General features: G+C 42.3%; 1 protein-coding gene across 1 annotated transcript in view; it reads left to right on the top strand.

Annotated features, from left to right (window-relative positions):
• The first annotated feature begins 3077 nt into the window (after positions 1–3077).
• Positions 3078–25515, top strand: part of HMCN1 (hemicentin 1) — a 921797-nt gene continuing 899359 nt past the window's right edge. The window contains exon 1 of the mRNA XM_075322013.1: positions 3078–3365. Within this exon, the coding sequence (XP_075178128.1) occupies positions 3101–3365 (265 nt within the window). The 5' untranslated portion in view covers positions 3078–3100. The remainder of the gene's footprint in view (positions 3366–25515) is intronic.

Genomic DNA, 25515 nt, shown 5'->3' with positions numbered 1-25515 from the left:
GCCCTAGAAAGAGATAGTCCTGGAAAGAGACAGCCCTGGAAAGAGACAGCCCTGGAAAGAGACAGACGGGCAAAGAGACAGACAGGAAAAGAGACAGCCCTGGAAAGAGACAGATGGGGAAAGAGACAGACGGGAAAAATAGACAGATGGGCAAGAGACAGCTCTGGAAAGAGACAGCTGGGCAAAGAGACAGCCGGGCAAAGAGACAGCCCTGGTAAAAGACAGCCCTGGAAAGAGACAGATGGGCAAAGAGACAGACGGGCAAAGAGACAGCCCTGGAAAGAGACAGCCCTGGAAAGAGACAGACGGGCAAAGAGACAGACGGGTAAAGAGACAGCCCTGGAAAGAGACAGCCCTGGAAAGAGACAGATGGGGAAAGAGACAGCCCTGTAAAGAGACAGCCTGGAAAGAGACAGCCCTGGAAAGAAACAGCACTGGAAAGAGACAGTTGGGCAAAGAGACAGCCCTGGAAAGAGACAGACGGGAAAAGAGACAGACGAGCAAAGAGACAGCCCTGTAAAGAGACAGTTGGGCAAAGAGACAGCCCTGGAAAGAGACAGATGGGGAAAGTGACAGCCCTGAAAAGAGACAGCCCTGGAAAGAGACAGCTGGGCAAAGAGACAGCCCTGGAAAAAGACAGCCCTGGAAAGAGATAGCCCTGGAAAGAGACAGACGGGCAAAGAGACAGATGGGCAAAGAGACAGACGGACAAAGAGACAGCCCTGTAAAGAGACAGCCTGTCAAAGACACAGCCCTGGAAAGAGATAGCTGGTCAAAGAGACAGACAGTCAAAGAGACAGCCCTGGAAAGAGATAGCCCTGAAAAGAGACAGCCCTGGAAAGAGACAGACAGACAGACACACATATAGAGACAGACACAGAGATAGAGAGACAAACAGCCACAGAAATGGAGACAGATAGACTGATACAAATACAGATAGAGAGATAGAAACTGACAGACAGAGACATAGACACAGACAGACAAAGAAAGACACAGACAGAGAGACAGACAGACAGCGACACAGAGACTGGGAGAGAGACAGTTACTATCCCGGGCAACGTCCTTATAATGGTGGACTTTTTACTTCAATACAAATTGCCCCTGGCATGCCATTCTTATTTCCATTGTGTATATATCATTATGAATTAATTACATTTTATCTTTTTTTACTTGGCCTACTTTCTGAGGGTTTTTTTTCCCCTTCATTTACCAAACATGTCAATTGTGTCCTGTGTGTTGGGACAATTACCAATATTAACTTTTTTGTCTTTTAATCATTTTTTGCTATACAACCTATTTATTATTTTTATTAAATTTTCCTTTCCTGCAATTTATCATTATTGGTCTCCTTTTGTCCTACTATTTAGCATCTCAAGTTTCTACAAATTTGTAACTATTGATGGGCAAACCCGCAGATTTCCGGAATCCGCGGGTCCAACCGGATTTAAAAAAAAAAAAATCATAGTTGGGCCCGGAATTAATTCCGAATATCTGGCCAGACACCAATCCCCGTGTAAGTCTATGGAGACCCGAATCAGGAGCTTTAAAATAATGGTGGAAGGGATAGGAGGATTAGAGCAGGCATGTTATACTTACGGAGGCTCCCGCGTAGCTATACCACTACTTCCGGGGCTGTCATTAACCTCATGTATATACACTGCTTCCCCCGCCCAGTGGCAGTCCTGACATCTCTGACTGGTTGTAGACAAAAAAACTGACAGCACTCCCAACATGGAGTCTAAACAGGTATAAAACTGAATATGACATATAATATAAAAAAAAGACAGTTGCACGCTGAAATGCTAAAGTATGCAAAGCATGTTCGTAAGAATATAGTCATGAATTACTGCTAAAGGAAATCTAGAAAAAATTGAGATAATTAGCGTACAAATATGGCTATATCTGCCCAGTAACTGCGGCAAGGCACATCTCGTATGCTGGGTACTTACTCTAACGCCTCTCTTTGGATTAAAAACGTAAATGTGTATGGGCAGGAAGGAATCTGCTACTAGAGAATAAAATCACCTATTAATGGGGGAGAGGTGCACAATCAGAGGGCATTATGCCATAATCTAGACAAAATATGCTGACAGCACTCCCAAGGTGCAGTCTGGGTGCCATTGGGAGTGTCGTCAGTTTTTTGTCTATATACATTGAAATGGTGTAAAATGAAGAAAAGACAGGTGGCACTCACCATCCATAAATAATTATTTACAATCCTGTAAAAACATGGATGCAAATACAAAGTGGTGGCATTGAGGACAACAGTCATTTTGTTATCTACAACACTGGCCACCTGCTTATACCTGCATCCATCTTTTTACAAGATTGGAAATAAAGGGAGCTTTTTTTAATGGGATGGTGAGTGCCACCTATCATTTCTTCTGATTACCCCAATGTCCTGTCTGCCCATCCTACACATGCTGCTGGGAGGAGACAGACACAGACATTCTGCTGCCATGAAAATCTCTTTTCAAATTATATGGCTTCTCTTGTTAGACGCTTAGAAACAGAGTTTTGTCTCAAATGCTATGGTCCCAATAAAGTAACTGTTTTAGACAAGGGTAAGGCTAAGCTGTAAAGGGCTGGGGATCAGAATGAATTAATGTGTGACAACATTTTAGCACTAAACAATTGGTTTAAGTGCAAGACAACCAAAATGTTTCTTAATTTCCAGAGTGCTTGATCTATACATATGCTGTCTATATCAGTCATAACCCTGACTAGCGATTCCTGAGATGGGAAAGAAGCTTTCTACAACACTTACAGTTACTTTTCTGAATAAAGTGAATAAATATTATTACGAGTTTATATGACATAATTGTCTTGGAAAATCTAACTTGACTGTGATGTGCTTAAGCAATATCTCCAGCAGGGGGCAGCCATGACTTAAGAAAGAAACTAGAACCTTTGTTCTTTCTACTAAGCAAAAAGAAAATCGAGTTTGGAGCACATTCTGGTTCAGCCCATTGAACTGTTCATTGTTTCATGTAGTTTAAGAGACTACTGAAAGCCGGACAGTTTGGAAAGCCATGTCATAAGGACGTATTCTTCAGTCCATTAAAAGTGACTTTCTATTAGTGAAGAGGACTTTGTAAGGATGATTAAATGTCACAGCGCTTCCATACAACTAACAGTCCTCTTATTCCTGCTTCAACTTCAAAATTCCTGTGCCGAAGCGGAGCCAGATGAAGGAATAACACCGGATGGAGCGTCCACTTTAGCATTTGTTTTTGATGTTACTGGATCCATGTACGATGACTTAGTACAAGTGATAGAAGGAGCTTCCAAGATTTTAGAAACATCTTTAAGCAGACCGAAAAAACCTTTGTATAACTTTGCGTTAGTGCCATTCCATGATCCAGGTAAGAAGTCCTTTTTGTACACTAGTTGGTCTGAATCATTTGCACTTTTACAAAATGTACAAATAGAATTGATGAGAACGGTTTCAGTAACTTTATTCTTTTAGCTTTTTCTGTTATTAGGAAGATGGTAAAATGACTGACTGGGCAACACATCTGGCTAGTAGCCAATGCCTTACCTGTTCTTAATTAGTTACCTTTTCTATTTTGTTCTATAGAAACCATTTGTAGTGCCACTCATTCATAACACTGTAGATCCAATGTGATGTTGGATGTGATTACATAGCATTATAAACAGAAGCGATGCAGATGTTGTCATCTTTTCCATTCTTTATATTGATTGCGCTTCCATTTTGGTCTCTTTATAAATTAAAGTTCCTTAAATATTTAAAGGGAACCTGTCACCAAATTTTGAACTTATAAACTAAAACTAGCACCTTAAGCAGCCCCTGTGCTGCATTCAATAAAGGTGCACGTTACCCCCTGACCCCCTGTAGACTCCACAGAACTCTTTATAAAATTTCTCACTCTGTATATATATTGTCAAGTCCGATGGGCATCCTAATCTGCACCTCCTGTCCCTCCTTTCGCCCTCCTCCTGTGCTGATTGACATGGATGATGCATCAGACGCCATACACGTAGATGGGCAAAATCTCGCGCCTGTGCAGACATATTCCCGACTCGTGCAGGCGCAGTTTGCTCTGCCCTACTGTGGGTAGAGCCGAAAACATAGGTACGCCTGCGCAAACCAGCAAATTCTCTGCACAGGGGCGAGGTTTTGCCCGGCGATATGGATGACATCACCTGCTTCATCCATATCGCTTGGCAAAATCTTGCTCCTGTGCAGAGAGCTCGCTGGTTCGTGCAGGCGCACCTATGTTTTCAGCGTTGCCTGCAACATGGCAGAGAGAAGTGCGCCTGTGAAAGCTAGGAATATGGAGATATTGCCTACTTACATGGATGGTGTCCAAGGCGTCATCCACATCAATCAGCACAGGAGTATTGCAAAAGGAGGAACAGGTGGTGTAAATAAAGACTCCCATCTGACCGGAACGGACAATCTACATGAAGGTAGGGAGATTTTATAAAGGTATTTGAGGGGTCTACGGGGGGGACATGGGGTAACTTGCACCTTTATAGAATGCAGCACAGTGGCTGCTCAAGGTGCTAGTTTTAGTTTAGAAGGCCAAAATCTGGTGACAGCTTCCATTTAAGGAGACATCTGTCCACCAGCTTTTCATACATGCTTTATGCCTTGAGTATGCCATAAATGACTGAAAGTTTTGAGACTCCCCTTTGCAACCTTCAACTGTGTCAAGAATGTGGTTCTCCCAACACCTCTGCATGGTGGATTCCAAATGTACAGCACCAGTCTTTCCCAACCTGAATGTGGCCACAGGCAGCCCCTGAATCAGGCAGGTCATGGATCGGGTGTGACATTGCTTTTGGTATACAGTGTGTCCACCCATATCCTGTCCACCGCCATTAACTTGAGAACGACGGCAGCTATAGGCTTAGAAGTGGTATCTAGGTATAGTAAAGTAGCCAAGCCAAGGTGTCGATTTGTATTGAATTGATGATACCCTACAACTTTGTAATTCACGTTTTTTTCTCTATCTCGTTCCGTTTTTGAGATAAAAATGCTAACTCCGTTGTTTTCCACCAGGTGGCGCTATAGGTGGTTTCATTGCGTAGCGCATGGTTACTTTACTATATCTAGACACCACTTCTATGCCTATAGCTAGTGCTGTTCTCAAGTTAATGGTGGTGGACAGGATATGGGTGGACACACTGTATAGGGCTCAAAGGCAGGACCTACATAAATCAGACATTATTGACATATTATGTGGATATGCCCTAATACTATATCTAAGATTGGAGGACCCTTTTATTTAAGGTCTTTCTCTGGATTCTCTATTATTATGTTATTTGCCTCAGTCCTTAGGCCTGTTGATAGCTGGATCCAACAAAGGTTAGCCTTCAAATCTAAACAAGAAATATTGAATGATATAGGGCATATATATATATATATATATATATATATATATATATATATATATATATATGCTATCATATTTGATGTGGAGAAAATATGAGTATTAGAGATAAGCAGATCTTATGAAGTTTTAATTCACCAACTATAACAAGTTTTCTCCCCAATTCGATTTGTGGCAAATAAATTTGTGTGAATCTCAATACTGGAGAGCTTGTAAATACTCGGAAAATACATGGGGAGATGAGAGAGATAACTCCGCTAGTTGTTAGAACTTACATTCTACAGGTGAGAGAAAAAGAGGACCCCGCTCATTAAAAAAGCTTACACTCTACAGAAAAAAGAGAGAGGGCACGGCTGACCATAAGAGCTTACACTGTACAGAAGAAAGAGAGAGGACACCACTGACTGAAAAAGCTTACACTCTATAGAAGAAAGAGAGAGGTCACTGTTGACCATAAGAGCTTACGCTGTTTAGGAAAGAAGGATAGAGAGAGCTCCTCTGACAGTAAGAGCTTACTCTGTACAGGCGAGAGAGAGAGAGAGAGAGAGAGAGAGAGGAACGCACTAACCATAAGAGCTTACTCTCTGCAGGAGAGAGAGACTTATCCAGTGACTGTGGAGATAGAAAAAAAACCTCTAACTAACTGTGCTCCACTGGGAACTAATGATCTTTAATTGCCAAGGTACTAACAGGTACTGTACAAGAATGATAATCCATAACATGTCACAGTAGCAAGGTATTATGGGGAGGTCAACGTGACAATGCAAAATGACTTTAGCCTGCTCGCTGATGCTTTCGCAGTGTTTAGAATGGTGTTGGTCAGTGGCGTACCCCTGACAGCAGCAGAACACACACATACTATGAGACCCGTAAGTCAGGTGGAGTAAAGTGCCATTGCCAATATCTCACTTTCAACAGTTTCACCATCCTGGATGTCAATATAGTTGAAAACAATGATGTCTCAGCACAGCAAGCATGAGGCCATCACTACATTACATCTGCTGAGCAGAGCATAAAAACACACGCTGTGAAGAACAGATCAGCTGGGGATTGAGTAAAGGTGAGTATTGTTTTTTTTAATTATTTGATCAATTAGTACATTGTAGGGACCATTATACACTTTGCAGGGCAATTTGGGGTTTATTGTACAAGTTGGAGGGCAGTGTTGGGGCCATTATACTGTTTGGAGGCCTAGTGGGGGCCATTATACTGTGTGCCTATCATACTATATGGAGGGCTGGGTGGGGTTCATCATACTATGTAGAGGGTTGTCTGGCCATTATACTTTTTGGAGAGCTATGTGGGACCTACTATACAGTTCGGAGGGCTAGTGGGGGCAGTTATATTGTGTGAACTCATACTGAATTGTGGGCTGTGTGGCAGCCATCATATTGTGTGGAAGGTTGTGTTGGGATCACTGTGGAGGCATCATACTGTGTTGGGATCACCATACTTGGGGATATCAAGGGTTCTGTAGGGTCATCATATTGTGTGTGTGGAGAATACTGTGGCGTGTGGAGGAATTTACTGTGGGTGAGAATCATACTGTACTTGGGGGGTACTTTTGTTAAAGGCATACTGTTTGGGGGCTATGAAAAGGTTCTTTAAATGCGTCGGAACACTAAGAGGTTTCAATAGGAAGGAAATTACTTTGTAAGGGCTGCAAAATTGTGAGATATGCACTTCTGTGATCCCACCGAATAATATTAGTTTTTTCTTTTTGTGTGGGGGACCCAATTAGGGTTTCTGTTATGGGGCTCCATGATTTCTATATATGCCCCTGGTGCTGGGCAGGTTTTTATTTTTTTTTGCGAACCGCCACTCGAATTTCAAAATGTTCAAATTTATATGAAACTTCCAATTTCAGGAAATTAAACCAAAACTCGATTCTCTGTGGATTAAAGTGTCCATCTTGTCAATTAAATAACAGTAACCTTTTAAAGGTATTATATACAGTCATAAAGGACGAACATATCGTATACATATGACACCATGGGATAGTAAGTGATATGTGTCAAAGTAAATGTTAACTACTTGACTAAAAGTCCTGCACAACTAAATGGGTTGTACAAATTTTCCTAAATATCGTAATCGCAAAAACAACTATTGGTTCAAGTTTGCAGAAAAGTACAAAAAGTGGACAGTAGAAGATTGGAAACAGATGATTCGGATCAATGAACTGATAGTCAATAGAGTTGGCTCTGATTCGTGCAAACGGGTCTGGAAGAAACAAGGAGAAAAATGGGCTAATGGATTGAGAAATTGAAGGAACTGCCAAGTTTGGTGGAGGAAGCCTGATGATATGGGGGTGTTTCACAGTCAAAAGCGTTGGATACTTGACCAGGATTGATGGTAGTCTCAATGCTGAGCTATATGTGAGTATCCTACAAGATGAATTGCTTCGTACACTCAAGTAGTATGGGTATAAAAAGGTTGACATAGTGTTAAAGCAGAACAACAACCTAAAGCACACATCGAGATTGGCAAAGAAATGGTTCAATGACAATGAAGTTGAGGTGTTGGATTGACCCCTATAGTCCCCAGACCTCAACCAAATCAAAGACTTGTGGGTAGAGTTGACTAACAAAATGAGTTAACCAGTGTGCACTGACATTGGGACCGTGTAGATGAAACGTATGATCAGAATCTGGTCAAGACATACTTGAATCTGATCACAGCCCAGAAGGATTCAGGCAGTGTGGAAAACCAGTAGTGGATTTACAAAATAGTAAAAAATAAAATTTAGATTTTAGTGAGCAAAACTGTAATAATGCAGTGATATGATAAGAATCTGCATAACTAATCATATGCTAAATAGTTGAAGTCATATTTTATGTATGTATGAGAAAGCCAAGATAATTGTCTATAAAATGAAGGTTGTCCCATATTTAAAGCTGGTGGATGGTGAGATGGTGATATATGGAGCCTGAAAGTGAGCAGTTCAAAACATTGTTAACCTTTTGCTCATCAGTTTGTATCAAACATCAGACATACCATAAACAACATATAAGTGAGGACCCCAAGACTCTGATGTGTGATGCCCCTGGACTATCGGGTCGTCACAGGGTATTGTACAATCTGCCCTCCCGTGCAATATCCACCTCCTCCTTGGTTTAGGGTCCCTAACTGCTTGGTGTTGCCTACAACAGCTAATAAAGTCCTAGGTATACTCTGCATCACACCCACCAGACACACCAGTGGACGGCCTGAGTGGAATAGGGTCGCCCACTTGGGGGGTTGGTTAAGGGGAGGTCAGGAGTGTCAAGAGTAGGTTAGTGAAGTGTAGGAAGTGAAGGAGAGAGGAGGTTAGGAGCCGGGCTCCTCGGAAGCCACTAGGTAACAGACGGTGGTCTGGGCCTAGTAGGAGCTGGACCTCCGGTCGTAGGGGATCATGTCAAGGGGTACGGAACTGATCAGGAGGACAGCCAGTGGCCTTGTACCATCACCGGGCTGGGACCAGGGCACAACGGGGTACGTGGACTCTAGGTCAGGGAGTAGCTTCAGGCAATCTGACAATTTACCCAGCGAGAACGGAGCCTTCAAGATCCGCTCTCCACCCACTCCAAAATCGGGGTACTAGCACAACGAGGGGGACAGGACTGTCCACTAAAATGGTCCAGAAAATCCCAAGCGTGAACCCTGAGAGCAAGCTCCCACAATTAGCCACACTGGGGAGCGGGACCCGACTAGTTCTATACTACCGAGACCAACAAAGAAGTGAACTCAGTGCCAGGAGGAAGGTCACAGATTACCAGGCAGTACCATCGGGGACAGGACCCAAACTAGCTCCCCTCAGCGGCAGCGGTGTCCAGAACTTTGGTTTATCCAGTTGTCAGTGTCAGCTTTTTGGATTGAGTGAGTACGCAACTGACCCCCTTCACTCCCCACGGCACTCCCCGAACACCATCACCAAGTCCTGGGGCATCCCCCCTACCCGTGGAGGGTTCTAGCATCCGGCTGCCCCACTCCATCGCCCCTGGGTACTCCCAACTGCAGCGGTGGTACTCCACATTACCACACACCATGGGTGGCGTCACGAACTCTAAATACAATCCCCTGTAAACACCCACTTCATTTGAGTGGCCGCACAACCCCCGGGTCCGGACGCTCCTCGAGCCACCGCGGATCCGGATCCGAGCAGCCCAGCTGCTGACACGGGGGTGACACAGATGTACATTACATTCCAGACTTTCTCAATGTGAACTATGTTAGTTCTGATCTCACTGTAGAGCTGTTTGTGATTATGAGAGCAAAGTATCAGTCACTACATGTCTCATAATGGCAATAGTAATGACTTCTTTCATTTAAAAGCTCTGGAGGCGGAATCTCAAGAAGATCAGAGTCTGGTCCAGAGAGCTTAACAGCTCATTTGCCTATAAGTAAGACATGGATTTCTCTGGAATAAAACGGCAGATTACAAATATTAACCCCTTCACCCCTGGGCGATTTTCCGTTTTTCGGGTTTTTTGCTCCCTTGCTCCCAAGAGCCGTAAATTTTTTATTTTTCTGTCAATCTTGCCATATGAGGACTTGTTTTTTGCGGGACAAGTTGTACTTTTAAAAAAAAAACATAATTTTTACCATATAGTGTACTGGAAAACTGTAAAAAAAAATTCCAAGTGAGGAAAAATTGCAAAAAAAAGTACGATTGCATGATAGTTTTTGGGATATTTTATTCACCGTGTTCATGGTAACACTGATGTGTCGTAATGATTCCTTAGGGTGCATAGATACCAAACATGTATAGGTTTACTTTTATCTAAGGGGTTAAAAAAATTCAGACGTTTGTCCAACAAAAATGGTTCACTTTTTACGCTAATTTCCGAAACCCGTAGCGTTCTCATTTTTTGGGATCTATGGCTCAGTGATGACTTATTGTTTGCGTCTCTGGCTTTCATTTTTAATGGTACCATTTTTGTGCAGATGCTATGTTTTGATCGCCTATTATTGCATTTTGCATTAAATTTGTGGCGATCTAAAAATGTAATTTTGGTGTCTGGAATTTTTTTGCTACTACGCTATTTACCGATCAGATTAATTGATTTTATATTTAGATAGATTGGGCATTTCTGAACACGGCAATGCTAAATGTGTGTATATTTTTTTAGTTTTATAACCTTTTACTTTTGAATAGGACGAATAGGGGGTGATTTGAACTTTTATTTTTTTTATTTTTTTTTATATTTTTACTAGTCCCCCTAGGGGACTAAAATGATCAGCAGTCTGATGGCTTGTGCAATTCAATTGATCAACGCTACACAGCTGTGATCACCAGAAACATTCACCTCTTATTACAGGCAGCACTCGGCCGTGTTAAACAGGAAGTTACTCTTGATAGCTACAGGAGTCATCACATGACCCTGTGCTACCATGACAACCATCGGCTCACAGTGATCACGTCACAGTGCCGCTGAAGGAGCTGAGTAAGGCTATGTGCGCACGTTGCGTCGGAGTACCTGCAGTTTATTCTGCACGTTTTCCTTCCCTTGGTTTTTGACCAAATGGCTTTTGACCATTTTTTAGCGCTAAAAACGCATGCGTTTTTACCGCGTTTTTAGTGCGTTTTTAGCGCTTTTTACCTGCGTTTTCACCTGCGTTTCTGCAGATGCGTTTTTGAGATCAAGACACTGAGAAAGAAAGTTGAATTAGTCAAAAAGAATGAAAAAAGAGAAAAAAATTATAAAATTAACTTTTAATAAAATTAAATGGGAAATTATCAATTTAAATGTAATAATAGCGGTTATGCACATTTTAACAGAAAAATAGCTAAAGTTTATTATTTTTTAGCATTTAAATTTTCGGTTATTGTGTGTGTGTAAAGGAACATTAGAACCCATTAATTTTATGCCAGAAAAGCATGCGTTTTTGGAGCCAAAAACGCAGTTGAAAAGCAGGTAAAAAGCATGAAAAACGCAGGAATTGTGATTTTTGTTGCTTTTTGACATTTCTCATTGACTCCAATGTTAAGGAAACGCTGCAGAAATGGCAAAAACAACTGACATGCTGCTTCTTTTTCAGCATGGTTTTTGACCACAAATATGCAAATTAAACGCTGCTGAACAAAAAGCAAAGTGCAGACAGGATTTCTGCTTTTACCATAGACTTTGCTGGAAATCAAAAACGCATGCCTTTTTGCCCAAAAACGCTGCTGCCAAAAACGCTGCAGAAACGCGGTAAAAAACGCAACGTGCGAACATAGCCTAAGTGAAGATTTATCATGGCAGGGATTTTAATCGTGATGTCACATTTGACATAGGTGCGAGTGGAGTGCGGATCCACCCGTGCCTGTGAGGCACACATGTCTGCTGTTCAAATCAGGTGACATGTGCGAGGATCGCTGCTGGATGCCCGCAGCAGTCGTCGCTGATTACACTATGACCACTTAGGACGTACCATTATGGCCTGCGGTCGTTAAGGGGTTAAGGTATCATTTTATTCAGCTTCCTATGACCTACATGCCCATACCCATATATATAGTTAAACATAGAAAGAGGATCGGCACTCGTAGAATTTGCGGGTTTTTTTCGCTTTATTTCAAGCCATCAAATGTGCAAACAAATGTACAATATTATATTCCGAGGTTCACGGCAGAAGTTGGAAATTGTACTATATTCAAAAAAACATATCATAAGCATGTAAACCCACGAATATAAAACAAGGAAAAAAAGGAAAAAAAATGTTTAGATTTACTCACAATATAACTTTTGGAGTAAGCCTTATAGATTATGAAATGCTCGGAATCTAATTCTGTTTGAATAATTATAAAAATAGTAAAATATTATATTATATATAAAACACAATAGATAAATTATATAATATATATATATATATATATAATATATATATATTAAAAATACATCAAACATACGTTGATTTATTGAGAGATTTTATAACGGAGTTCTAAGTTGAGGTTCAGTACATAAGATTGTTATAATGATGAATAATATTAATGTTAAGTAATAGTTCTTGTTAGATTAAGTTTAATTTTGTTCATGACCGAAACACGTCATTGTACATTATTGTACATTTGTTTGCACATTTGATGGCTTGAAATAAAGCGGACCCCCCCCCCCCCCCTACAAATTCTACGAGTGCCGATCCTCTTTCTATGAATATTGCTGTGGAGTCCATCCAGTGATTCGAGCACCGTAGTGCTGGGAGTGCCTACCTGCTTCTGAAAGTGGACATATATATGGTTAAGGAGGGTTGATCGTACGGACAGACTCCCTTTAAATGTCAAAAAGTTAAGAAAATGTTGACAAGCATGGCCATGCTCTTTATACACCTGCGGTGTAGTTTTCATCATTTCTTGATTCGTCAGCTGCATTATACTCCACATTGAAAAGCTATACAGCTTTAATAAACATGTGAGCAATCAATATAGCAATATAGGGGACAGTTTCGAGAGCCCAGCTATTATATAGCGCTTTTGGTAGCACTTGTTGTAATATTATTCTCTGCAGCTGTAATAAAAACACTGTGAATGATTTTTGGCTGCACCTTTAGGAATAACGTTATTATCCTGTGAGAATTTTTTTTTAAAATGTCTGTTTATTAACTTTAGAATTTTTGACCCCATTTTAAGTTTTCTTGTACCCGACATGAAGGAAGTATTAGTTAAGATACAACAATATTTATATTTTCACTAAGAAGAAATATAAACAATGAGCGGAAAATATAATTAATACCAGACTTTTGGCAGAGCTATCAAAATATTAAGGTTTGAAAATGTTAAGAATTGTGTGTTCACATTCCCACAATGAAATAAGGCCCATAATATCTGTCTGAAAACAACATGTAATGGCATCAGATGTTCTCTTATCTACCCTTAAGGGTAAGTTCAAAATTTCCTTATTAGCATTCCTGACTGTTTAGCTCCAGAGGGGACTGACTCATGGCCATGTGTCCACCAGGCCACTACGGCACGTCTAGCCGTACAGGAGAATCGTGCCAGAGGAACGCGTTCACCAATATAAATTCAATGTGCAACACAGGAGAAAAGTTTGTCAGATACCTTAAAGAGAACCTATTAGCAGGTTTTCCCAATATAAACTACAACTACTGCCTCAAACTCCTCTTGTATTTCCATTTTGCCATATATATAGATATATATATATATATATATATATATATATATATATATATATATATATATAAGCCCCGACTCCTCCTGCATATCCACATATCCAGAAAATAACTTTTATAATTCCCTTACTTTTTATGCTTTTTGGAGCAGTCTGGTCTGTTGAGGGTTGTTGGTCTTTTCCTATTGCCTCCTCTATCCCCTCAATTGTATCCTTCTGCCTGATTGATAGGATGATACTCCATGTGTCATCCTCACAGCTCCGTAGATCTCACACCTGCTCAGCTGAAGCACAGGCGCACTTTGCTCTTCTACTACTGGTGCATGCGCATTACACGACTTGCTCTAGTAAGGCACAGCAATGTCCTCCCACAAAGGTCTGTGCAACAAAGCTTCACATAAGCGACTTGCAGTGCTGTGTGAATGACATAGGAGGCATCAATCCATGAGGAAGAAGTAATTGCAAGGTAGAGGAGGAGCCTTGAAAAGACTAACATAGCTAATCAGACTGGATCAAACCAATTATGGATGTAGGCGTACAAAAAAAAAAATGGCTGAAAGGTTAAAACGCAGGATAGTCCATACGGTGGATAAGAAGTTCCAATCAAGTTCCAAAGAAAGTCAAGCTGTGCTACAGACTCAAGTTGTATCAGTGTCAGCATGAACTATACATCGACATTTCAATGATATTAAGTGCTATGGCTAGAGACCCCACTGCTGACACTGAGACATAAACAAGTTAAACTGCAGTTTGCCAAAATGTATGTAAGTAAGCCAAAATCTTTCTGAGAAAGCGTTTTATGGATAAATGACACCAAGATAGAGCTTTTTGGTAAAGCCGATCGTTCTACTGTCTACAGAAAATGAAATGAGGCGTGCAAAGAAAAGAACATAATACTTACAGTCAAATATGGTGGAGGCTCAAAGATGTTTTGGACTAGTTTTGCTTCTTCTGGCACTAGGTGCATTAACTGTGTACAATAAAATTGGATAAGTTCGGCTCAACCACTAAAAAATAGTGCTCAGAAGTAAGAAATAGATATCAGTAGGTGTAGTAAACTTCGGCACACATATAATACAATGAGAAAAGAGTTTCTTCATTGAATATGCTGTTAAAATTTTTATTCATTGGCTACAAATGGTTAAATAACCAAATCCAACATTTCGGCTATACATCTATCCTTTATCAAGGACTTTTAGTGTCTGTACATGTACAAAAATAGATGTGTGTAACTATATTATACAAACAATAAGCTTAAGGAAAAAAATGATAACAAGGTAATGAAAGTTATTTGCGCACATAAGGTAATAAAAAGGATGTTTGATTTATACAATAAATAGGAGACAAAATGCCATATACCAATGTGAAGCAGTGACAAAATCTTGTATTTATGTCACTGATAAAATCTTGCTATAGGATACCTATAAACAAGAGGAGGTGCAACTTTGTAACAGTTGCTTAAAGGGAAGGTATCGTCAAAAAAAAAAATAATAATAACTGAAAAAATGTAAAGTAATAATGTTTAAATGTTTTGTTTAAATATTTTTTTTTTTAATTGTGCAAAATATAAAAAAAAAATTAAAAAGTTTGATATTTTCCACTGTTAAACACTAGGGGGAGCAGCTTCCGAAATCCTACTGAATTTCCACTGTATAAAAAGCTCAGATTACAGCCTGTCGTAAAGTGGGCGGAGTCTGCTCTCCTGTGCATGATGGCACGCCTCCCCTCTCCTAATCTGAGTGTTTACAGCAGATAACAGAGAATGACATGTAAGGACACAGTGCACAGCCATTTTCCTGGTGACCAGAAATGTCTAAAGTGTCACCAAGGACAGCAGGAGTATCACACAGGATAGGATTAGATACACGGCTCTGCAGACAGTATCACACAGGAGAGTATTAGATACACGGCTCTGCAGACAGTATCACACAGGATAGGATTAGATACACGGCTCTGCAGACAGTATCACACAGGATAGGATTAGATACACGGCTATGCAGAAAGTATCACACAGGATAGGATTAGATACACGGCTCTGCAGACAGTATCACACAGGAGAGGATTAGATACACGGCTCTGCAGACAGTATCACACAGGAGAGGATTAGATACACGGCTCTGCAGACAGTATCACACAGGATAGGATTAGATACACAGCTTTGCAGACAGTATCACACAGGATAGGATTAGATACACGGCTCTGCAGACAGTATCACACAGGATAGGATTAGATACACGGCTCTGCAGACAGTATCACACAGGATAGGATTAGATACACAGCTCAGCAGACAGTATCACACAGGATAGGATTAGATACACAGCTCAGCAGACAGTATCACACAGGATAGGATTAGATACACAGCTCAGCAGATAGTATCACACAGGATAGGATTAGATACACGGCTCTGCAGACAGTATCACACAGGATAGGATTAGATACACGGCTCTGCAGACAGTATCACACAGGAGAGGATTAGATACACGGCTCTGCAGACAGTATCACACAGGATAGGATTAGATACACGGCTCAGCAGACAGTATCACACAGGATAGGATTAGATACACGGCTCTGCAGACAGTATCACACAGGATAGGATTAGATACACGGCTCTGCAGACAGTATCACACAGGATAGGATTAGATACACGGCTCAGCAGACAGTATCACACAGGATAGGATTAGATACACGGCTCTGCAGACAGTATCACACAGGATAGGATTAGATAGACGGCTCTGCAGACAGTATCACACAGTATAGGATTAGATACACGGCTTAGCAGACAGTATCGCACAGGATAGGATTAGATACACGGCTCAGCAGACAGTATCACACAGGAGAGGATTAGATACACGGCTCAGCAGACAGTATCACACAAGATAGGATTAGATACACAACCCTGCAGACAGTATCACCGGTACACACACAGGTACTCACATGCAGTGGCGCGTGCGTGCGTGCACACATACACACACACACACACAAAATAACCCCTGATGGGGACCTTGTGCCCGTACTCACACATCCCGGCGGGTGACAGGGGTAAAGTGGAGCAAACAGCAAACGCTGTGAGCTCCACAATGATGGCGCTGGTCTCCTCCCTCTGTTGTGTTCTGGACAGCCCAGGGGGCGCGTCCAGGTCACAGCAGACGCCCACTGTAACGTACTTCATGGGGTCGGAGCGCGACTATCAGAGTCTATGCACAGGGGCTGCCATAAAGGAAGGAGTTACTGTCGTTACACACACAGCAAATCCAGCATGGCAGCCCCCAGTGCCTCCAGTAAATTAAGAATTACATAAAAACTAAATAAGCTGCGATTTTCATTTTGTATTAGAAATACTTGATTTCATAATCACTATTTTTAATACAAAAATAAAAAAACGCGATACCTTCCCTTTAAACGACCATTAGTTTATTCATATATAAGCCTAAAATAAGAGGAAATAGTAATTATAAATGATGGTCTGATGTAGTATTGAAAGCATATGAAGAATGTATGGCATAAGGTATATGCTAATGAGTATGTTCTATGAATACTGTAATCAAATCACAAAAATGACTTTATTAAGATGGTACCAAGGTGTAATGCGGGCGTCACACGAGACGATATATCGTGCGATATGTCGGCGGGGTCACGTCGTAAGTGACGCACATCCGGCATCGTTTCATATATCGTAGCGTGTGACAGCTACAAGAGACGGTGAACGAGCAAAAATACTCACCTTATCATTGCTCGTTGACACGTCGCTCATTTTCAAAAATTTGTTTCTTCTTCTGTGCGCCGGTTGTTCATCGTACCCGGGATAGCACACATCGCTCCTTGTGACACCCCGGGAACGATAAACACAGCTTACCTGCGTCCCGCCGACTATTCGGAAGGAAGGAGGTGGGCGGGATGTTTGCGTCCTGCTCATCTCCGCCCCTCCACTTCTATTGGCCGGCCACTGTGTGATGTCGCTTTGATGCTGAACATCCCACCCCCTTCAGGAAGTGGATGTTCGCCGACCACAGCGACATCGCTCATCAGGTAAGTGCATTTAATGGGGGTTTAACGACTTTGTGCGCCATGGGCAACAAATTGCCCGTGACGCACAAACGACGGGGGCGGGTACGATCGCTCATGCGATCGCACAATAGATCGTATCGTGTGACACCCACATTACAAGTTTGTTGCTGGTTATAGGAAGCGATTGATTGCAGTTATTTATTTCAAAGGCTGTGCAACCAAATATTAAGTTGAGAGGGCCAGCAATTTTGTCCACCACATTTTTGGGGTTTTGTCTGAAATTTTGTCCAATTCACCTTTTTTCTCTGTTTTTTTTTTGTGTTGTTCCAATACACACAAAGGAGATAAACATGTTTGTAATGAAATGTGTAATTGCAATAATTTTCTTGGAGAAATAATTCTTTTTATAGAACAATTTAAAGGGTGCCAACACTTTCAGCCACATCTGTATGTATTAATGCAGTGTATACTAAAATGGTCATGACTTTTTAACAATTGATAGTTTAAAAACTATCACTTTTTGAGGAGTACAACAGGTGTGCTTTCACAAACTAAGGCTATGTTCGCACGTTGCGTTTTTTTCCGCGTTTCTGCAGCGTTTTTAGCAGCAGCGTTTTTGCGCTAAAACGCATGTGTTTTTGTTTGCCAGCAAAGTCTATGGGAAAAGCAGAAATCCTGTCTGCACTTTGCTTTTTTGTCTGCAGCGTTTAATTTCCATATTTGTGGTCAAAAACCATGCTGAAAAAGAAGCAGCATGTCAGTTGTTTTTGCCATTTCTGCAGCGTTTCCTTAACATTGGAGTCAATGAGAAATGGCAAAACACAACCAAAATCACAATTCCTGCGTTTTTCATGCTTTTTATCTGCTTTTCCACTGCGTTTTTGGCTCCAAAAACGCATGCTTTTCTGGACAAAATTTAATGGGTTCTAATGTTCCTTTACACACACACAATAACCGAAAATTTAAATGTTAAAAAATTAGAAACTTCACCTATTTTTCTGATAAAATGTGCATAACCACTATTTTCTCATTAAAAATGATAATTTCCCATACAGTTTTATTAAAAGTTAATTTTATACTTTTTTTTCTCTTTTTTCATTCTTTTTGACTAATTCAACTTTTTTTCTCAGTGTCTTGATCTCAAAAACGCATCTGCAGAAACGCAGGTGAAAACGCAGGAAAAAAGCGCTAAAAACGCACGAAAAACGCGGTAAAAACGCATGTGTTTTTAGCGCTAAAAAATGGTTAAAAGCCATTTGGTCAAAAACCAAGGGAAGGAAAACGTGCAGAATAAACTGCAGGTACTCCGACGCAACGTGCGAACATACCCTAAGAAGCTATTGCTTGGCTTCTTTTAGCTTTTGAAAAATTATTATTTATCCCTTATTGTAGAGTATCAGTAGTTTTAGTAATTATTCACAAAGTATATAAGCATTCCGAAACCATCAGGAACTAGACAATATGCCCACTGAAAAAGCACTAGTCCAGGACCCAGACTGCAAATAGCCCATTATAGCTCGCCACTAACTGCTTTACCCACGGGTGATTTTCCATTTTTGTTTTTTCCTCTTCTTCTTCCAGGAGCCATATTATTTTTCTCATATACTCATATGAAGGCTTGTTTATTGCAAGACAGATTGTACTTTTAATTGACACTATTCTTCAGCCTCATGTTCTACTGGAAAAAGGGGGGACAAAAATCCAAGAACCGTGAAATTGCAAAAGAAGTGCAATTCCTATTGTTTTGGGTATTTTTTATTTACCATGTTCACTTTATTGCAAAACTGACTTGACATTATGATTCCCCAGGTCAGTACAAGTTTGTAGATACCACATATGTGTACTTTTATTATTATCTATGCAGTGAAAAAAATTCAGACATTTGTAAAAAAAAAAAAAAAAAGAGTAATTGTGCTTTTGTTGCCATTTTCCGAGCCCAGTAGTATCATTTTTGGGATCTAGGGCTGTGTGAGGGCTTATTTTTTGTGTCTTGAGCTGACTTTTTTAATTATATTATTGTTTGGTAAATGCGATGGTTTGATCACCTGGCATTGCATTTTAATGCAATGTTGTGGTGACCCAAATTTTTCTTTATATTTCAATAGATTGATCATTTCTAAACCCGGAAATACCAAATATGTATTTTGGGGATTTTTTATTGTTTTATTTTCAAAGAGGGCAAAAAGGGGGTGATTTGAACTTTTAGTGTTTTTATGTTAATATTTTTTAAAACTTTTCTTTTTACATTTTTATTGATTTTATTAGTCCCCTTAGGGAACTTAAAGCCTGCAGTGTCCGATCACTTCTGAGCAGAGCAATGCTTCAGCATCCCTCTGAACAGCAGAAATGGTGATCTCCTGTGAGTGCTGGTGCTCTGCTGGCATTCACAGTAACTTCGCCATGACAGCGACAAGGGTCATTAGTTGACCCCCAGCTGTTATGACAACCCATCAACGCCCTGTGATTGCATCATGGGGCTGAAGATGGTGATGGGGAATTGCGCAAGCCCCGTCAGCGCATTTTGGATCGTGCTGTTAGACTTTGACAGTGCAATCTAACTTGTTAACAGGCGCAGGTTGATCTCCAATAAAGATGAGCGAACCTTGGGAGGTTCTATTTTCTGATAACAAATGAGCCAAACCTCCACTGGTACGAACTTGGCCCGATGAGGTTCTGAATCACTGATTGGCAGTTTGAGTCTCATCTAGTCAGCCATAAGCTGAACACTTCCAGGGGAGGGGAGGGTGGGATTTTTTTAAAAATTTTTCTTTGTTACACACTACAGCTAATCATGGTGTTATTACCCCCAGTGTGTGCCATTCAAACACTGCAAGCAGCTTACACAGGGCTGAGCACCAAACGTACCTGAGCAAAGCATTGTTCGTGTTAACACGTAAAGCATCCGAACCCCAAACCTGACCTCTGCTTTTTAAGTTGGAGTTTGGTTTAAAAACCGAACCTCGGTTTTGCTCATCTCTTATCTTTGATCCCCGGCACTTGTTAGCTGCAAATGTTGGCTAATCAGATTAGCCATCATGTGTGTGCGAGCTCACTGCACAAGCCTGCATTAAAATGACATACAAGACCAAGAATGTATAGGTGCAACCTGGGTCGTGAAGGAGTTAACAAAATCTAGGCTATATTTAGTAGCAACTTGTGTTTCTGTTTCATTGGATAAAATAAGTTGATGAAGAAGCCATGGGTATGAGTGTTGAGTGAGCACTAAACTGCTTGAGTGCTTGTTACTCGAATCGAGCAGGTATGATGCTCAAATGGGCTTGATTTGAGTAATGTGTATTAATGGAAGTCAAGAGGAAACTCAATCATTTTTCTGACAGAACCCTCTTGGAGGGCTGAGGGGGCTGGATAATCACTGAACTGGATAGAAGCAATGATCAAATGGAATGGAAACAGCATGGGGAAGACGCCTGGAGGCATCTCTCGCTCACAGGTCACTGCTGGACGTAAATAAATAAATAATTTTAAACAATGGCATGGGCTCACCCCAATTTTGTTAACCACCCAAGGTAAAACATCTAGCTACAGGCTGTTATTATCAGGCTGGGAATGTCCATGGTTTTCTGGCCCTTTCCAGCCTAAATATAGCAGCCCACAGCTGCCCTAGAATTTGAGCATCACATTAGATGCGTCAATTCTGGCATTTTGTCTCAGCTCTTCCTGATTGCCCTGGTGCAGTGGCAATCGGGGTAATATTTTTGGGGGTTGATGTCAGCTGTGAATTATCAGCTGGCATCAAGCCCAGACTTTAGTAATGGAGAGGCAACTATAAGACACCCCCATTACTAACCTAGTCAGTGTAAAGTGATAAAAACACTCTCACACACAGGAAAAAATTGTTTATTTGAATAAAGTCTCCGCCACAGCATCCCTCGTTCATCACTTTATTGCTTTTAAAAGATCCATCAAGTTCCAACATAATCCATGGTTTACAAGTCTCACGACATCCCCTGAATTGATACTCTAACTAATGGAGCCTTGTTCAGAGAACCAAGCTCCATAGGTCACTCCCGGTCAGCGTTAGACTCAGAAATTTCTCACGTGCAGTGACATCACTGAGTTACTGACATCCCCGAGAATGAGAAATTCCAGGTCTGGCACTGACCGCAGTCACCTATACAGCCTCGTTTGGATGGAGCAACAATTCCAGGGATGTTGTGGGTCCAGTATACCATGGATTACATTGGAGCATTGTGGATTTGTTTAAAATAATACATTGGTGAATGAGGGATAGTGTGGGGGAGTTTTTATTCAAATAAAATATTTTTTCCAGTGTGTGTGTGCTTTACTTTACACTTTACACTTACTGGGATGGTAATGGGGGTGCCTGATAGTCACCTCTCCATTACTAACCCCTGGGCTTGATGCCAGGGTACACTGCATAGCTGACATCAACCACAAACCATTACCCCAGTGACAAATGAAACTTCGTTCTGAGAACGTTCTCAGAGCAAAGTTCCATAGGAATTGATGGGCGTCTTGGGACATTACTCTATTGGATTACATCAGAACTTAATTAATTAATTAATTAATCAGTGAAGAATTGGGCCTTAAATCCTTTTTGTTTTTGCGGCTACTGCTTGACATTGAATACTGCTGATTTAATATTATTATTAGTTATCAGCCTTCAGCTCTACCTTGAGCCATGGCAACTTGATGGATGAATGCTCTGTAGGAAGTTTGATCTTGTGCGAGCCGAGATAGGTCCATAATCTTCTGTATTATCTTGATAGTATCACGCCAATGGGGTAGTGGTCTTCCACTTTAGCTTGTTCCTTTTATTCTTGCAACAATGATGTCCTACTTCAGTGATTGCTCTCTTTGTGTGATGAGTCCAAAGTAGGCACGTCATAGCTTGGTGAGCTTGATTCAATAAGACTCCGTTTTGCTACGTTTTTTCTCAGTGTTATTCCATTTAATATAATGCATCACACAATGACATATACTCACTGAATGTGAATAAAGAATAAGAATGTCCATATGGACCTTGTAAGTGCCGGCTCTTTATCTAAGTGTTTGGTGAGGCTACCACTTCAAATGCAATCACCACAAAGATCCAAAAGCCTTTGTGTTTACTTGGTCACTGTCCATTCCTTAGGGTACCTTCACACTTTAGCGATGCAGCAGCGATCCGACCAGCGATCTGACCTGGTCAGGATCGCTGCTGCATCGCTACATGGTCGCTGGTGAGCTGTCAAACAGGCAGATCTCACCAGCGACCAGTGAACAGCCCCCAGCCAGCAGCAACGTGCAAGCGATGCTGCGCTTGCATGGAGCCGGCGTCTGGAAGCTGCGGACACTGGTAACTAAGGTAAACATCGGGTATGGTTACCCGATGTTTACATTAGTTACCAGCGCACACCGCTTAGCTGTGTGTGCAGGGAGCAGGGAGCCGCGCACACTGAGCGCTGGCTCCTTGCTCTCCTAGCTACAGTACACATCGGGTTAATTAACCCGATGTGTAATGCAGCTACATGTGCAGAGAGCAGGGAGCCGCGCACACTGCTTAGCGCTGGCTCCTTGCTCTCCTAGCTACAGTACACATCGGGTTAATTAACCCAATGTGTACAGCAGCTACATGTGCAGAGAGCCGGAGCCGGCAGCACAGGCACCGTGAGAGCGGCGGAGGCTGGTAACTAAGGTAAATATCGGGTAACCACCTTGGTTACACGATGTTTATCTTAGTTACCAGCCTCCGCAGCTGCCAGACGCCGGCTCCTGCTCGCTGCTCGCTTCATTTGTCGCTCTCTCGCTGTCACACACAGCGAACTGTGTGTCACAGCGGGAGAGCGCCTTTGAAGAAAACGAACCAGGGCTGTGTGTAACGAGCAGCGATCTTGCAGCAGGGGCCAAATCGCTGCTCAGTGTCACACACAGCGAGATCGCTAATGAGGTCACTGCTGCGTCACAAAAAGCGTGACTCAGCAGCGATCTCGGCAGCGAGCTCGCTGTGTGTGAAGCTCCCCTTAGAAGTTAATTACCTATCTGTTAATATCAGATCAGTGGGGTCTGATAGTGGCACCCACAGGATCTGCTATTTGCATCTCCAGCGATGGTTTGATATAAAGAGCATATAAAGCTGAGTATGATGTGCTCTGTAGTGGTCTTTTCCACATGTTGCATCTCATCTATTGTATTTAGTAGGATCTGAGCTGCAGTAGCTGAGAACATGTGCCACCGGCGTGGAAGCAGCCGAGCTGCTCGGATCCAGGTACGCTGTGGCTCGAGAGTCTCCAGACTGGGGGGTCGTGCAGCCACTCAAATGAAAGGGGATATTTGCAGAGGAGTTGATATGTAGTTCGTGACACCACCCGTGGTGTACGGTAATTTGGGGAGTACCGCCGCTGCCGGTGCGAGTACTCGGGATGATGAAGTGGGGCAGCAAGGTGTCGTAGCCCTCCAGGGATAGGGGGATGCCCCGGGACTCGGTGAGGGGTGCCGTGGGGTTCAGGGGTCACTCTCGTTCTCACTCAGTTCGTAAACAGACACTGGCAACCGGGTAAACCAAGTCTCTGGGTACCGCTGCCGCTGAGGGGAGCTCGTCCAGGTCCCGTCCCCAATGGTGCTACCTAGTGATCCGTTGGATGAGTGAAGGAAATGAGGGACTGCACTCCGTACCGCTGTGCAGGAATCTTTAGTTTATTAGACGGTGCAGGGTAAAAAGCAGGAGACGAGCTGTGAGCTGGCTCCCAGGTAGAGGACGACAGCTGTTTCGCCTAACTAATTAGGCTTCCACAGGTCCCAAGCTACCTAGTGATCCGTGACCTGCCTCCTAGCACTTAGTTTTACTTCAACTTGGTGGCCCGGTAGCATGGAACTAGCCAGGCCCCGCTCCTTACTATGGCTAAGTATGGGAGCTTGCTCTCAGGGCTCATGCTTGGGATTTTCTGGACCTTTTTGGATTGGAAAGTCTTATCCCCCTCGTTGCACTAATGCCCCGATTCTGGAGCAGGTGGGAGCAGATCATAAAGGCTCCATTCTCCTGAGGTAAATTATTGGGTTGCCTGAAGCTACTCCTCGACCTAGGGTCCGTGTACCCCGTCGTGCCTTTGGTCCTGGACCGGTGACAATACTAGGCTGCCGGCTGTCCTCCTCGACAGGTCTAGGCACCTCGCCACAATCTCCTGTGATTGGGGGTCCGACTCATCTAGGTCCAGACCACCATCTGCAACCTAGACAGTTCCTTCCGGAGCCACCGCTCCCGAATTCTTCTGAGCTCCTCACAGCTCAAGGGCTCCTTCACATCCCTCTCCCAACTCCACACTCTCTTCACTGACTACACTCCTCATCTCCCCTCCCTGACCCCCCAGGTGGTCGACTCTATTCCACTCAAGCCGTCCACTGGTGTGTCTGGTGGGTGTGGTGCAGGATGTATCTAGGATTTGATTTGCTGTTGGAGGCAACAAAATTTAAATAGGGACCCAGAACCAAGAGGGAGGTGGAATACTGCATGTAAGGGCAGCTTGTGCAGTATCCTGTGACGGCCTGATAGTCCAGGAGCGTCACAAACACGCACCACAGTGTACGAAGCTGTTGTGTTCCAGCTCTGTATACTGCTTACATTTGCTTGCCACTGGAGCCACAAACTGCTGGTGGCAGGTGTTGGACTCCCACAGATCTGATACTGATGGATAACCCCTTTAATTCAATTACTGAGGTCTAGGTCCAGTACTTCACTATTATGAACAAAATGTAATCACTATGTTATTGACCATACTGCAAGCTTGTCTAGGTTTTTCTGTAATGTTTGATAATTAAGCTGATACAAATGAATGTAGAGATCAGCATCAATAGTATCATAGCATCTCCTTGACGTGTATACGCACTGCCCCTTCTGTGGTGTGTAAACAGTGATCTGGAAGGCAGAGACAGTGGTAAAAATTACATGTCTTCTCTAAGGGGAGTCTGGCTCCATGGCCCTGTTTAACCCCCTTCACGACCGGCCGATTTTTCGCTTTCAGTTTTTTTTTTCGCCATTCTTTTTCTGAGAGACGTAACTTTTTTATTTTTCAGTCAGTATGGTCATGTGAGGGCTCATTTTTTGCGGA

This window comes from Anomaloglossus baeobatrachus, chromosome 8 (assembly GCF_048569485.1).
Source record: "Anomaloglossus baeobatrachus isolate aAnoBae1 chromosome 8, aAnoBae1.hap1, whole genome shotgun sequence".
Classification (NCBI taxonomy): domain Eukaryota; kingdom Metazoa; phylum Chordata; class Amphibia; order Anura; family Aromobatidae; genus Anomaloglossus; species Anomaloglossus baeobatrachus.
Note: the sequence above shows the minus strand (reverse complement) of the source record. Positions and strands in the feature narration are given on the sequence as shown.